General features: G+C 51.9%; 5 protein-coding genes across 5 annotated transcripts; 3 read left to right on the forward strand and 2 right to left on the reverse strand.

Moving 5' to 3' along the window:
* Positions 1–2,127: 2,127 nt before the first annotated feature.
* Positions 2,128–3,372, forward strand: AYO21_08349 (hypothetical protein; the record flags this gene model as incomplete). Its single annotated transcript, XM_022658294.1, has 1 exon — positions 2,128–3,372. The coding sequence occupies one exon, from the start codon at positions 2,128–2,130 to the stop codon at positions 3,370–3,372; it is 1,245 nt and encodes a 414-aa protein (XP_022509447.1).
* Positions 3,373–3,507: 135 nt separating this feature from the next.
* On the reverse strand, positions 3,508–4,386 carry AYO21_08350 (hypothetical protein; the record flags this gene model as incomplete). The annotated part of the gene is made up of 1 exon (XM_022658295.1): positions 3,508–4,386. One exon carries the CDS (start codon positions 4,384–4,386, stop codon positions 3,508–3,510), a length of 879 nt encoding a protein of 292 aa, XP_022509448.1.
* Positions 4,387–5,051: 665 nt separating this feature from the next.
* On the forward strand, positions 5,052–7,684 carry AYO21_08351 (hypothetical protein; the record flags this gene model as incomplete). The annotated part of the gene is made up of 3 exons (XM_022658296.1): positions 5,052–5,058; positions 5,138–5,679; positions 5,732–7,684. 3 exons carry the CDS (start codon positions 5,052–5,054, stop codon positions 7,682–7,684), a joined length of 2,502 nt encoding a protein of 833 aa, XP_022509449.1.
* Positions 7,685–8,647: 963 nt separating this feature from the next.
* AYO21_08352 (hypothetical protein) lies at positions 8,648–10,135 on the reverse strand (the record flags this gene model as incomplete). The annotated part of the gene is made up of 1 exon (XM_022658297.1): positions 8,648–10,135. The coding sequence occupies one exon, from the start codon at positions 10,133–10,135 to the stop codon at positions 8,648–8,650; it is 1,488 nt and encodes a 495-aa protein (XP_022509450.1).
* A 246-nt stretch (positions 10,136–10,381) lies between these two features.
* AYO21_08353 (proteasome subunit alpha type-4) lies at positions 10,382–11,333 on the forward strand (the record flags this gene model as incomplete). Its single annotated transcript, XM_022658298.1, has 4 exons — positions 10,382–10,405; positions 10,475–10,659; positions 10,727–11,145; positions 11,206–11,333. The coding sequence occupies 4 exons, from the start codon at positions 10,382–10,384 to the stop codon at positions 11,331–11,333; spliced, it is 756 nt and encodes a 251-aa protein (XP_022509451.1).
* Between the last annotated feature and the right edge of the window lie 4,494 nt (positions 11,334–15,827).

Consider the following 15,827-nt stretch of genomic DNA (forward strand, 5'->3'; position numbering starts at 1 on the left):
TAGCCGACTTATCGGCCTCCGCTCAAGAAGCAGATGGGCTATGGCAGGGTATGCTCGAAATGTGCCAACTCAGCATTTTTAGCGTTGTTACACAAACCGTAGATCAGGTACCGCAGATAAAGTATCTGGTTGGGAGACTAAGCGAATGCATCGTTGACCAGGGGGGATTCTGAATTTCAACCTGCAGGCCGCGGTGGGTCGCCTTTTGCTTGCATGCGGCTTCCAAGTTCTAGCGGTCTGAGTGATGCGGTGTCTAAACCAGGGAGGAGGGGTACAGGAGGGGTTTGTCGTGAGCATATAATTCCGCATGTGTATAAGTTTGGGGCCCTGGCACACCAAGCACAATGGCGCACATGCTGAGAGTAGCCGAGGTGATTGGGTTTGATTAGTGTACGAGGCACAGTCCCGAGTAGTTGTACAACAGCACTTGAATCGGCTGGGCAGAGATAGAGAGATGCCTGTGAATGAATGGTCGCAGGAAGCCACTAGATTTCAGGCTGCGTAAAGGCAGGAGTCCTGTGAAGGTGAGGCAGGCTGCGTCGTGCTAGAGTGCAGGACGACCACTGCAAGTACATACATATATGCACATTTGGTGGTGGGTGGTGGGTGGTTGACTTGAGCAGGACAAGTGGAGAAAGAATAAAGAACAATGGACAAGGGTTCCTCGGAGACAAGCTCGATCAAGGTGCAGCAGTTGTGCCTCAGGTGTGCCTGGGAGGAGTTTTTAACTAAACTTGGGCGCAAGGGTTGATTATGCAGGCTGCCTAGTGCTTTCCCTGTTAGGTGTCCCTATGCCTTTGCATCTCAATCCTACCTGGACCGATTACTCGTAGGTATCTACATATGTACCTAGGTACCTCTGAGGTACTGCTCACCCTGGTAAACGGGGCAAAAGGGAGTAACGAAGTAGTTAGTTTATTACGCAAACAGCCTTCCCCATCATCATTCATTCCCAAGAAATGTTTCCGCTCGCAGTAACCCCCTTTTTGACTCTTTCCCCTTCTTTCCGCCTCTAGTCCTCTAGTTGTACTTGGGAGTCCAGTACATTACTGGTGCTGCTATCTACTCGTAGCAGGTACCTTCCTATTACTCAGTCATTCTGTACTCTACTCATAACTATGCCTTCCGAACTCGCTCCGTGCTCCGTCCCGTCGTCTAATTCAAACCTTTTTGCCGTTCTATGCGTTCTTGCGTCCTCCTCCTCGTCAATTGCGCCATCGACCATCCCTGTTCATCTGCCCCCAGGGTAGGTACGCGTACCGAATACTCCGTAATCAATCCACCCTCAAACCCCCCCCAGTGAGAGACCTTCTTCCTTTTGGGTCGCTGGACCAACTACGAGGTGCAGGATCTCGCAGAGAGTGCTACTCACCTACTTATCTAGCGGCCTCTTTCTGAAACTGACCAATCTCTCTCGTCTTTCCGCCCGCTCAAAGACTCGACACCGCCAGAAACCTTATCTCGCTGGGGACCGTTTCTTTTTCTTCCTCGCTGGGGTTAGACAAATCGACCCTCACCGCAGAACCCACTTTCTTGCTCGCCATCTCCTCCGAGCTCCCAAGCCCATCGACTTCCTCCACTGATAGGCACAAAACAGGCACCGCAACAGCGGTACGCTCATCGCAAGTCGGGTGGCCAAGAGCCCAAAAGTCTGGCCCCTCCTTTCCCTGGTCCTCCACTCCCTTGTCGGCATTTCTCCCCCATGGTCGCAGTGACAGCGATAAGTTGATCGGGCAAAAAAACAATTGATATCCTCCTCGTTGTCACTCCTCCGTTATTCTCCTACCCAAACCACAAGGCCTACCAAGTCGTACGCGTGCCTCTCCGTGTCTGTTGCCTATTTTGCAACGTCTATGGCGTCATGATATCGATATACTCTCTTCGCAATCTGGAGTGGCCGTCTGATTTGCGCTTCCTAGATCGCTGATCCACAACCCTGGTGATGCTGAGAGTCGATACTCACATTCCAGATCGATCATCACGACAGAGTACATCTCGGATCCAATTGTCAGATTAATAGAAGACAATTGTCATCATTTCAGACGAGACGGGGTAGTGGCAGATTTGACCTCGGGCGTTTTTCTCTCTCTGTTCCTCACCACAAAAGGTTGAGCCTTGCCTCTCAAAATGGCCTTTACTCTCCAGGCTTCTCTTCCAACACCACTCACGCCTTCTATGCCATTATATGGCCCTATTCCCGAACAAATTGAAGCCTTGCCAATTACCCCCCCCGATATCCCGGCAGGCTTTGACGAGAAGACGTTCAAACCGGACAGTCGAACAATAAAGAAAGCCTTGCATGTGCTTGCCACTGAACGACAGGCGCTTTCCCATCTTGAGGAATTATACACCAGTTCTGCCGAAGTCCAGGATTCACTTCTTCGAAGCATTCGTCAGATCATTCTTTCAGAGACTCGGCATGGAAAAACCATCTTCACTGGCGTTGGCAAGTCAGGGCATATTGCAAAGAAGCTCGTCGCCACTTTTGTATCGCTGGGCATCCATGCCATATTTCTTCACCCGGTCGAGGCTCTCCACGGGGACCTGGGAGTTGTTCGACCCAATGACACGGTCATCATGATTACATTTTCTGGGAGGACGCCCGAACTCTTGTCTCTCCTTCCCCATATAGACCCCTGTGTACCATTAATCGTCATGACGGCGCATCTCACTCCTGCCACTTGCCCTCTTCTATCCTACCCACCAAGACAGACCTCGACGAACATACTTCTACCTACCACCATCCACGAATCGGAAATCTCATCCTTTGGAGTATCAGCTCCAACGACCTCGACGACCATCACCCTGGCTCTGGGTGATAGCCTGGCGCTAGCAGTCGCGGATGAACTTCATGCTGCGGCAGGCCTTCAGACGCCGGCCATTTTTGCGGCAAACCATCCTGGCGGCGCAATTGGCGCAGCCTTCAAGACGTCGCCCCCCAACATAGCCAGAATGTCTGAACTTGCGACTGCAGTGGCCCAAGTCCCAATTGCGGTGCCACAAACAAATCATCCACTCTTGTGCCTGGATGTGCTTGTGGCCGCAGTGAGGTCGCCTCGTGGTTTCGTCCGAACCTCTCAGAATCATATGATTGGTCCGCGAAGAATTCAAAACCTACGAGATCCCGCTGCACCAGTGTCAGCCGTGAAAGATGAGTGTGGCAAAATGGAGATTGAGAAGACCGACTGGATATCTGTCCTTAGCTCCACCCCTGTCGAAGAGTGCAAGAGATGGATCCACCAGATGCGAGACGAGGGGTCAGGTCGTGGGAGAGATTTTCTCAAGCGAGGGACTCTCCTCGGCATTGTCGACCATAACGAAGTGACAGGTGTTGTGGAGATAGAAGATGTCATGGGCGAAGACTTTACTTGATTCTTGCACATTTGCGCCGTGTTTTATTTGAAGGAAATCAGCATCAAACATCATAGAGCTTCTGCGCAAGGCCGGTCAGCAAGTGACGATTGAATGTCCAGGTTGCTTGTTCCTAGTTTGGCAACATTATGAGTCTCACGAATACCACTCGTCTTCTTCCTCTTCCTCGTCCTCTTCTTCATCCGCGCGGGTTTCTGCTGCATTCCATACAGCGGTGTCAGGAGGTATCGGATTCACCTCCTGCCCTGTATCTGTTGCAGCCTTGACGCCACTTCTTAGCGCATCCCGCTTCTCTCGAAGCTTGCGAACCCGTTCCTCCATTTCCTCCATGACATCAAATTCTTCCTCAATCCTTCTCTCCTCGTCTTCCTGTTCGTCGTCCGCTTCAGTCTCCAACTTTCGCCGTCTATCTTCCTCTTCCCGAGCTTTGAGCTGGGTATTTGTGACTGGCGCTGCAGTGATAGTGGCCGAGGTGTAGGCCGGCTGCGCTGTGGCCAGTGGAGCAACCTCTCGTTCAAAGGCCGCCCATTCGTCCTCATCTATTTGAGGTGGTTGTGAGGAGCCATTAGGCAGAGGTGCATCGTCTGCCGTGGATGTATGTGATGTTGACTGTTCTGCCTCCTTCGGCGCGCCGTCTTCTTGTATCTGTACCCTTCCATCTTCCACCACGGCAATGCTCTCGGGGCGTGATTTGGGCCTTTTCCGCGTATCGACCTCCGCTTCCTCGCGCTCTAGCGGTGTCTCGTCATCATCAACATCTTCAATCTTCCTCTTGACCCCCTTGCCTGCGTTCGCACCGACGTTTTCACTCGCATTCTCTTGTGCAGCGGCGGCCTGCGCGGTGTTTCTTCTGTGGTTCGCGCTCTTGAGGTGCCCTTCCCAGAGGGCCTCGGACTTGACGTTCAGGTTGCAGACAGTACAGATTAGCATACCGGACTTTGTGTACGATAGGTGCGGGTGGGATATTCTACGAGCCTGCCGCTCTGCGGCAAGAAGGGCTCGGACGTCGGCCATGGTTTATTTAGCCCTTATCCCTTATCTTTCTTGGGCTCCTCGATCAAACGCTGGTAGTATTTGTTTTGTAAAGTAGACGACCTGCGTGTTTTCGGGAAAGGAAAGAAAACCTGCAAGGCCTCGAATTGTCTGTCACCAAGGCAATTGATCAATTCCACATGAAACTTGGTGGATCTCCGGGCTGCCTACTTTTGGTTACGTCAAGGCGTTGTTATTATGCCGCTGCTTTAGCGCCAGCTAAGCGGGCCTCCTCGTTGTGTCGGACCGACTCAACCAATCCCACCTTCGCATCTTCACTGCACCTCCGCTTTCTTGGCGGTGGTTTGTCGCAGCTCAGACCTTGAGGAGTTCGCCTGCCACTTTCGCGATCGTCTGTAATCCTCTCCCCATCACCATATCACCATCACAACGTTAAAACCGGGACACTCGTTGACCTCGGTATTCCATCGCGCACTGTCTTCCATAGGACTGTGGCAGGAGTGCCGTTGACAGCGTTTATTAGTCTACTCGAATCTGGAGGCTCATCCACTGGTCTCGTGGACACTATCTTTGAACATTGCGAACTTGTCGTAGATCGCGATTTTAGACGTGGTTGATGACAAGCGCCCACGTCCTGCGCGTTTCGTGTACATTGTAGTGTCTAGCGACTCGTCAGTGTTGTCGCCATGGCTGGTAAGCAGTACCATTATCTACCTCGGTCGCCGCCAGCCCACGCGCCCGGGTTGTTGGACCTCACTGACGCAAGTCGCAGAAGAACCGCGACGATCAGGTCGCGCCACCAAAGGACAATACTCGAAAGATCGCGATATCGCCGAAGACGCCCCGCCGAAGAAAAAGGGCAGAGGAAAGAACTCCAAAGCCAAGGCGGCAGAACAGGAGGAAAATGAAGAGATCATCCGCTGCGTCTGCGGCACCTACGAAGAGGAGGAGGATGTTCCCAGGGCAATGATCTGCTGCGACAACTGCTCAGCATGGCAACATAATGGTTGCATGGGTCTTCCGGAAGACTATCAAGCCCCTCAATACTTTTGCGAACAATGTCATCCCGAGGACCACGAGGAATTGGTCGCAGCCATCGCGCGCGGGGAGAAGCCGTGGGAGGAGGCAGTCAGGCAGCGAGACACAGGTAAAGGGAAGAAGAAAGGAGGTCGAAAAGGTCGGAAGTCGGCTACTGGACAGTCAAGTGAAGTCGTGTCTCGTGCCTCTCAGGATGTCGACGAAACCCCGGCGCAAACTCCTGCGGCAGGACAGAAGCGCAAACTGGAAGAGTCGCCATCTATCCCAGAAGTGAAGGTATGATATATCGCGCGCTCCAGTCAAAGGACACTCGCTAACAATCCATCAGAATAAGAAGGCACGAGGGACACCAGCTGCCGATACCAATGGCACCAAAGCAGTCAAGGCTGAGACCCCTACTAGGCAGGTGTCGAGCTCGGAGCCTGTCTCGGCGGTTGCGGTGAATGTGAAGGAACTTACACATGCGAGGAAGCAAGCTGCGTCCACATTGATCAAGCTCATAGAACAACAAATCAAAGAAGCCGTAAAGCAAGGCGACTACGTTGTTCCTACCGGCACCTCGGCGACAGAAGTCGCGAACCAGATTGGCCTCCGTACGGAACATGCGTTGTATCACGTCCAGGCCGGCGGGAGCGGTGATCCCAACGAAGCCTACAAGACCCAATTGCGAGCAATAAGCTTTAACGTTAAGAAGAACCGCACATTAGGAGTACGATTACTGAATGGTGATCTTCTCCCTCACACTCTTGCGTCGATGGATCCGAAGGACATGGCGAGCGATGAGCAGAAGAAAAAGGATGCGGCTGTCATGAAAGAGCTGGAGAAACAACATACCATTGTGGAAGAGCAGGCCCCCAGGATCAGACGAACACACAAGGGGGAAGAGTACGTGGACGAGTCAAGGCAGGTTGCAGCAGAGTCTGCGACGTCGAATGCTCCCATACGGAAACCCAGTGTCGCAGATCCGGAGGGAGATGCAAAAAGCCCTGGCGTAAGGAGCCCATCCGTCACTCCAGCCGCTCCCAGCAAAGGAAGCAAACCGAGGCCGTCTGTTGATACCAATCGACGCCAATCGTCGGCGAACTTTGACATTGACAAAGTCTGGTCGAATGTCCAAGGTTCCCCCGACGGTGACAGTCAGCGATTCGGTGAACTGCCACAACAGACGTCGCCAACCACCACTATCCGAGAACCCATCGCCCCAGGGACCAAGGCTGACGCAGACATCGACGAGCTCCTCAAAGACGAGGAGGCCGAGTCACCTCCCTATTCGCCCAAGGAGTCTGCTGAAGCCGATGGCGTTGTTTGGCATGGTATCGTCAACGGCGGTAACCTAGGCCGATTTCATGCTGTTGCGAGATATGCAGCTGGGGCGACTCCGGATGCCGATACGTTGCGCATGACCTATGACCAGATCATCCCGGCTGAAATTGACATAGGAGGTCGAATCCAACCTTCTCGAGCAGATGAATACCTCTGTGGCCTCGAGTACAGCAATACGTCTGACCTGGTCATTGTGTGCATGCCGGAACCTACAAACTCGCTAGATCAGGAGCAATTCGACAAGTTCTTCCGATACTTTAAAAATAAGGACCGGTTCGGCGTGGGAATTCAACACACGAATCCGGCGATCAAAGACATTTACTTGATTCCGCTGGACAAGGGCCAGGAAATGCCGACTTTTGTCAAGAAACTCGAAACGGATTTCCCGGATCCGGCGCAGGAGAAAATGCTGCTGGTCCCGATCGTCATCAAAAACAGCGAGTTGCCACATAATGCGCCTCCTACGCTAGCTGATGGGACACCTGCTTCTGCGGCCAGTCCTATGGTGGGAGGACCGATAGCTCAGACCCCTATCACGCCTCATGAAGGCAGCTTCCCCTACAATCAATCTCCCATACCAGGTGGTCAGCAAGGAGCGAATGGAACTCCTCAGGCGCAACATGGTTTAGGGGTGACAGCAGCCTTTCCTACTCCCACACCCTCTTCGCTCCCACAACCTCATCAACTGCTTATCCAGCCGTCACTACAGCCCTCGCCGCCGCCCAACTCCGCCATGGCCATGGCTCAGAAAGTTCTCGGTCCCCAACTAGCCTCTTCCCCTTCAGTGGTGCAGCTATGCACTCAGGTATCCACGGTCGGAGAATCCGAGTTCGACGTGATCAAGAGGTGTCTTGAGCAGAATCCCGAGGCCCAGGGCAGCTTGGGAGTCTTGACGGCCATGTTACAGCAGGTCAATGCAGAGCGTGGAGGCGATGGCGGTGGCACGGTTGGTACATGAGGCCAGAACCACGAGATGGTGGACAGACAGAGGACACAGCAACAGAAGGACTTTTGCTAGGCAAGCTAAGACGCTTGGATAGGACGTGGAGACTTGAGAAGAGGGACGACACCGGCCGTCTGTTACAAGGAATGGCAGAGAGTAGAAAGGATTGATACCCCGTGATGAGTTGTGCACCGAACAGAGGCGATGCAATTGTAAATGCACCAGCTGTTCAACCGATGAAATGTCATCACGAACACACACTTTGATCCTACGTGCTTTAGACACTAGGGAACCAACGTATGTATATATGTGTGTGTAGCTAGCCAGGGACTCGACATCTGACTCGAGGTCATTCGCCTAGCATCCAACAAGGTCAATGTCTAGTCCTGGTAGTCCTGGAGAGCACCCAGGTTGAGCGGCGCAGGGTGGAAGGAGTGTGAGAGAGAGAGATGGGTTAGATCGAGGCGGCAAGGAGGGTGGGTTCTGTCATTAATATCATGAGTTATTTCGTTCGAGGTTCACGGTTCGAAGTAACTCGAGGTTGTTTAGTAGGGCTGAGGACTAAGGACTAAGGACTAAGGACTAAGGAGTGAGAAATAGATAGGATAGACGGGATAGACGGGATGGATAGGTTGGTACGTATGTTCATCACAATGGCAAAGAGCTGGGAGAATGGATTTTACCTACTGAATGTATTCAACGTGTCAAAAGTGTGTAGAATATGTGCGGGTTGTATGAAGTCTCGCGTCTTTGTTGATTTCAGGTAGGAGAGAGTGAGTAAGAAAGAGTCTAGGAGTCTGGAATCTGGAGTGTAGGAAGTTTACACCATGGACTGGTGAAAGTTGTGCATTCAGGACAGCGGGAAAGATAGAGAGACCTTCTTTTTATATCTCCCCTTCCCTGCATTCATAGTCCCTTCCTGGTTGGCTGGTTCCAGAGATATATCACAGCCTCATCCGTCCTGTTTGTCCTGTCTCTTTAGAGCGTCTCCAAAAACGTCTTCACAAGCTCGTCCCGCCTAGCGGGCTCCAAGATATAGAACCTGACATCCCGCAGCACGACATCCGGTAAATTGTCTGGAGCAAAGTGGTCCCCGTCACCCTGTTTGTCGAATTTGGTCTTGTCGACGCTCTTCAGTAGGCCCACCAATTCCTTTCTCCTTTCGGCATCGCCCATTTTCAACTTGGCCACAAACTCGCGGTAGAGCTTCTCCCGGTCCTTGTCCTGCATTGACCGCTCCAGCATCTCAGGGCTCTTTTTGAATTTGCGCCGGAATTCCGGCCAGTACAGTTTTGGAGTGGCATGTTCCTGCAGAAACCGCAGGTACTCCACCCTGGAGTCTTTCTTTTTCCCTTTCGTGGCCGAAGCCTTGAGGGCTTGCAGCTCTGCGATACGATCCTTGGACCATGCCACGAAAGCCGCCTTGCGTGATGACATGTTTGGTAATGCAACGTACCGCGGATCTTCAAGTAGAGCTGTGTCTTCGATCAGCTTTTCGAAGGTCGAGTATGGTGATATGCCGGAGTCGTCGAGGAGAGACCGGAAGAGGGCAATGTTGTCTTGTTCGGTCAGAGGGAGACCTTCGTCTTCTTCGTCATTTTCCACATGTTCTGCTTCTCCATCTCCCTCTCCAGATCTGTAACCTCGATCCTCCGCATACCCGTCATCGCCCTCCATCTGCGCCAGCTGCCAGGCTATGTCGTCTTCGTTGAATTCCACAGGCCCAGTAGGTGGCGGGTTCTCACTTTCAGTTTCGTGGGAGAAACGAGGGCGTTTTGAGGGCTCATCAGTAGCTTCTGCCTCGTCGTCTGTCACTTCAACTTCTTCGTACTCGTCGCTGTCGTACTCTTCAGGTCCAACAGGTTCTCGACGTCGATCCCTTACTGGGGTTTCTGATCTCCGTGCATCATCCTTTGGCTGTGATTCCTCATGTCTCTGGCCGACCTCCTGCTGTTCATCCTCTGCCTTTTTCTTGGCTTCCCACTCCAACCTGTCCATCTCAATTACGGCAAACATGACATCTTGCGGAAATTTCCACAAACTCTGCTTCGTCTCCGTGTTATGGACAAACCTCCTGCCTAGTTTTGTCTTCACCAGTACCCACGGTGCACAATTGGGTATAGGTGCTTTTGACTTGGGTCGGTCTCCCTGATTGCCTCTCCGTCGGGAATGTTCTTGGTAGCTTCTTCCTCCAGCAAAGTGACCCGGCTGCGCGACGACGTTGTTTCTGTTGAACTCTTCCAATGCCTGCATTGAGGCGCGCATAACATAGTCGGGCTCACTTGCGCCATAGTCGATGCGGAGCGGTTCATCGGAAGGAAGACTGGGTCTGGTATAGGTAGATTGCTTCGTTGCGGCATTGTAATAGTAGGTGTGGCCGGTGGGCGCTTTATGCTCTGTCCACCCCGGCGGGAGAGGAGGCTCTACCGCGGCCGAACGATGGGTAGACTTTAACTTGGTACTCATTTCGCAGGAAGCAGCAGGTGTCTTCCCTCCAGGGAAGAAAAGAGGCCGCAAAGTACAAACCTGGCGCAGGTCTGGTGCCAGCCTTGGAGAAAAGTTGGCGGAAGATGATTGGCTGAACAGCGGGCGACGCGTGAGAGCCGTGCCTGCGTCAATCCCCAGGACTATTTCTCTCTACTTTGTGACCTGCTTCTCTTGACCTCCCATTTTGCTATCTATTCCAAAACTCGCTCAAATCGAATCGCCAAAATGTCTCGCAGATACGACTCAAGGGTATGTTTCATGCGTCAACAGATCCCACACTCAGTGCTTGATTGACGCAGCTGCTAACTCGTTCCTCAGACAACCATCTTCTCCCCCGAAGGCCGCTTATACCAGGTCGAATACGCTCTTGAAGCTATCTCGCACGCCGGCACGGCATTAGGAATATTGGCACAAGATGGTATAGTCCTTGCTGCGGAGCGGAAAGTGACAAGCAAACTGCTGGAGCAAGACACTTCGGCGGAGAAGCTGTATATCTTGAACGAGTATGTGGTTGGACTTGGGGGGAGAGATCAATGACACAACCGAAGACTAATCTTTTCTTTCGTGCAGCAATATGATTTGTGCTGTGGCAGGAATGACTGCTGATGCCAACATCCTCATCAACTACGCTCGACAAGCTGCTCAGCGGTACCTCCTCACATATAACGAAGACATCCCCTGCGAACAGCTGGTGCGCCGCTTGTGCGACTTGAAGCAGGGATACACACAACATGGTGGTCTCCGACCTTTTGGCGTTTCCTTTATCTATGCGGGCTGGGATCCTCAACGGCAGTTTCAACTCTATCAGAGCAATCCCTCAGGCAACTACGGTGGATGGAAGGCTACGAGTGTAGGAGCAAACAATGCCAGTGCACAGAGCTTGTTGAAGCAGGATTACAAGGAAGATTGCGACTTGAAGGAAGCATGCGGGATGGCGGTCAAGGTGTTGAGCAAGACAATGGACTCGACGAAACTAAGCAGTGAGAAAAGTGAGTTTGCTTTGCTGTTCTCCCTCTGCGGAATGACATTCACTAACTTGTGACTTGCAGTCGAGTTTGCGACCGTGGGAAAGACCAAGGATGGCAAGATTTACCACCATCTTTGGTCTGGTGACGAAATCATGACTCTTCTCAAGGAACACGGCCTGGCGAAGGAAGAGGAACCGGAGACCGGCTAGGAGCTGTCTAGTGCTACAGTCACAGCCAGCAATAGACGAAGGTGACCGCGAAACCAGCCTGGAAAGGTGCCAAACCCCGACTTGTCTTTTTTGTGGAAGCCACACTGTTCTGCCGGAGTTTGTACGTTTCTACAAGTTACAGAAAAGGCAGGAAAACTAAGGCAACATTGCATAGCACCAGGCGTTCATGGCGAACGACTGGCAATCCACTGGCAAGAGCATCACAGGTTCCGATCCTAATGATATGGTAGCAGCGGTCTCTATGCAAGTTCAGACACGGGCGTGAAGGGCACAGTGCAGTTCAATTTATCATCTATTCTCGAAGGACGTGAACAGCTTCCGCAGGGCATCAGTGTTCGAACCACAGCGGACCCCCCTTGATGCGACTGATCAATTCTCCTTGCCGACATTCCCATTGAGAACTTACCGGATTTTCTGTCCTCCGCAAGGATAAGTGGAGCGCTTTAACAAACATATAGGCAACGGACAGGCATTCATTCCCACTGAACTCGCGCCGGCATGGAAATCTCCCGTCATCAGTTCTCAGCTTTCTGAAGAGTCCGGCCGTCCGGACAGATGCCTTCGAGCAGGATCAAGTCGCAGCCCTCGGCGACCCCAAGACAAGCTCGGCCCAAGATGAAGCTTCAATTGAAGCCTGGCAAAGCAGCTGAGATCACAACATTTCGCTCGCTTTTGCCGCTTTGAACCTGATTTCTCTATATTAGGACTGTGTGATTCTAGGTAAGAAACCTCTCCGAAGAGGTCAAAAGTTCCACTCTATCATCCGTTTCATGACGAATATTGAAGAACACGGGCTCGGGCCATTAACGAGTAGAGCGGGGAGAAAGCCTCATTTGTGGCGCCTACTTTCACCTTCTTTACGTCGAGTTCCGGTCAATGGGTTCGGGTTCGATACAAGAACGATCTAAGACACCAGCCCTGGGAATCAGTGGGAAATGTGATGAGAGGGACACGGCCAAAGCGATCGCACTGCGCCTTCAACACACGAGTAATATTCATTCTCAAAGGTATAAGAAGAAGGTTGGTTCAACAGGTGAAGTTGGCCATACAGAGGCTTTCAGCGACTCGTTAACAGAGTCCTCAGATGTTATACGACCGGCATGAGGTGGCTCCTGCTAAGACACTTATGATATAAGGCTGTATAGGAAGAGTCTGGGCTTGACAACCGTCATGACCAAAGTGTTGTCAGAACGGACGTTGGAAGTCTCAAGATCGAATTCCATGATGTTCTGCTTAGTGAATCTTCGCAGACACTATTGGCTTTGCCATCCATATGGACAACGAACCATGAATACAGCCGGACAACGTCGCACTGGCCTGCCTGCCTCTCGCCCCTTGGCGCTACGCTATGCAATGTTTCAACTCCCTCACAGAAGCCAAGATCTCTGGCTCTTCAACAGCCGATACCCTCCCACCATGGCCACGCCTCCGTTGGACACGTGCAGACCTCTTTCTCTGGCTGATGGCTGACGGAGACGTTGTTTGATCTTCCTCGTTGACGAGTGTCTACAACGATAGTCACAGTCTAGCTCGATTGAAAGGTATCTGCCTATTTCCGTCTGCAGCTCTCAATGGAGTGTGAGACGCGGACTCAGCTGACATTGTTCAAGAACGCTGAGAACGCCATAGCCAAAAGTCCGCAGGGATGCCTTAACATTCGAGCCTTAGGCATCTCGACATGAGACCGGATTATGTTACGGGCTTACTTATGGGTGAGGCCTTTTTCTGGAGTTGGATTTCACTCAGGATCATGCGGTCTGATCCTTCCAAGCAGGCAACAATGCACAGTCGATGCGAGCGAGAACTGAATTCTTCGGGATCGACCTTTAGGGGTACGGTGTTCGTTATAGGAGGATCCACAAGGTCACAAGTCAATATGTGGTAGTGTCGTCAAGCGAAGGCAACAGGTTTTCGGGGAGGCCTTCAGGTCAACCCGGGCGAGGCAACAGGTTCTTGAGACTGTGCCTGGATGTGAGCCCCTGGGACCCTGGGTATACGTCAGACGATGCTGGGTGTGGTGATTTTGGCCAAAAGCTGCATACAAGGGCATTGTCATGGGTCCATGCAGGTACAGCAAGGAACGACTGCACCTGCGACAACGCGCAAAGAGGAGAGATATTTCTAGCAGATGGCACGGTCAATGTGAGACACGCTCGCCTGGGCTTCTTGACGCGGCCAGAGAATGGCGGCAGCCTTGATCGACATAAGGGAGAGAAAGGCTCCCGCTTTCGAATGGTCTGTGCGAGTCGATCCTGCAGACAATGCGAAAAGGACAAGGACAGAGCATACCCGCCTGGCACGGCGAGTCTCTGGCTTTTCGTCCGACAACCCCCTTCTTTCCGTCGAGCGTGCTGGTATATTCTCGACCTCTGGAATTACGAGTACTCGTATGAGTAGAAGAGTTTCACGCCCCCCCAAGAAATTAATTAGCATTGTTACCGTACCTTACCAGAACGGTTAGTTCACTGTCACAGTCAAGGACAAGGGCAAGGCCCAGACTGATCGAAACCAGCCAGCTACTCGTATTATTTTGATCGGGACGAGTGAGAGAGTGCTCTGGATAGGTGGCCATGGCTTGCACCTGAGCTTGAGAATGAGAATGAGATTGAGCTGGAGCTGGAGCTGTCATTGAAATATCGACAGCACCTCCATTGACGTAAGGTCCTGAGACTGTACCGAGACTTGTCGATACTTGATTGGATGGGGGGTGGCTGTGCAGTGACCAGAGCTCTTGTTCTTGGACAAGCGGGCTGTGCACTCTCCCTCCCTACCCCTCGCTTCCCCTCGACGTTACAAAGTTTGCCAGAACCTTGCTCGTAGGTACACGGAGGATATCGTATACCGAGCACCTAGAAACCCAGAGAGAGATAAGGTTATGGTTGGGGCTTGACCATGATAATTACAGAAATAGAAATCGAGGAATGGTCAATGCACGCGATATGTAAGTACAGAGAGGCCGGTCATGGCCTTGCAGGTTTCAAATCCCATAATTGCCAGGTGCAAGGTAGATGACGGGTTTTTACAGCCCGACAGTGTGTAAGTGTGCGTGTGTGTATGTAGCAAGGTATGTAGGTTGCGTCATAAATAGATACCTAGCAGCCCTGAGTGGCTTTCTACAAGTATGATGTATTTTGTATACAAATGCAAAGGTGGAGAGACGCAGAGATGCAGACTGAGTAATAGGTCGTCCGTAATATGTGGGCCGCAACAGCCTCACAAGCCTCAACGGCTTCAACGGTTTTTACAACGGACGGCTCGCACCTATGGCGTTGGTGGCGTCATTTATCTACTTAGGTAGATACTAGTTGTTCAGCTCGTCAAGGGGCAATGACAAAACGCCCCAACGGCTACGGAATACCTATCTGTACCTCATATTACCTGTACCTACGGTATACCGACCTTGCCGAGTACTTGCACTGAGACCCTGGGCTCGAATCGACATTTTGGGGAGGGGGTGAGGGGCAGCCAACCCTTACCTATTTGCCTATTGTATGTACATGTACAGGGGTGGGTGGATGGGTTTGCGTGGCTTGTACTCGGTAGGTATCTTTGTTTTGGTTTTGGCCCTACAAATTTCCCTTGCATGAACCTACCCTATCAGTGCATATGTGCATGGATCTATGCATTTGTGTGGGTGTGTTTTTCGGCCACACCTAGCACCCAGTCACCAGCCAAGTGCCAGTCAGAGCCAAGCGGGGGCCTCGGCCGTCGCCACAAGGACGCAAGGACACAAGGACAAGAGCAAGGCACAAAAGTGCACACCATTATTTTAACCGCACACCAACTAACTAATACTGACACTAACACGCCACAACTCACTCTCTGATTATTATTCACAGATACACACCATACCAAGTACACCATACCAATTCCCAAGTCAAGGACCAAACTACTACCTAGTACCTACATGTGTTGGCGAGTCTGGGCCTGAGCGTGACTGATACTGACACTCACACCAACACTGAGACTGACAATTGACCCCTGACACACCCAGCCCTTTGGCCTCCAGCCTCGTGTGTGTGCACAGCCTTGAACGCCACATCAGGCCAGACCAGGTCAGATCAGAAGAGATGGATGAGGGGTTTGCCCCCCTTGGCCCCCGACACTCACAGCTCATATTCACATTCACACACGGACTATAGTCTCACAAGAAAAGGCTCACTTGTCCAGCGTCTTGATGCAGAAGAAGGAGAAGGAGAAGGAGAACACTGCTTGGGGATTGGTCGCGAGTGCCACCCAAGGCAACCTTTGAAGACAAGAAGCGGAACAAAGAATATTTGATTATTCATCGATACTCGTAGGTGTGTATTTCACATTGTGACTGAACTGAATACTGTCTATCGTAGTAGTTACTAGGTAGGTAGGTCCTTGTCAGTATCCCCCCCCCCCCCCCAAAAGGCAGCCTTGGCTTTGCCTCCACCAGCAATTGTCGCATTTGCTTCTCAGAAAAAATGCCACAATGCTGCTCCTCCT

The sequence above is a fragment of the Fonsecaea monophora genome (assembly GCF_001642475.1).
Source record: "Fonsecaea monophora strain CBS 269.37 chromosome Unknown Scaff71, whole genome shotgun sequence".
NCBI classification, from domain to species: domain Eukaryota; kingdom Fungi; phylum Ascomycota; class Eurotiomycetes; order Chaetothyriales; family Herpotrichiellaceae; genus Fonsecaea; species Fonsecaea monophora.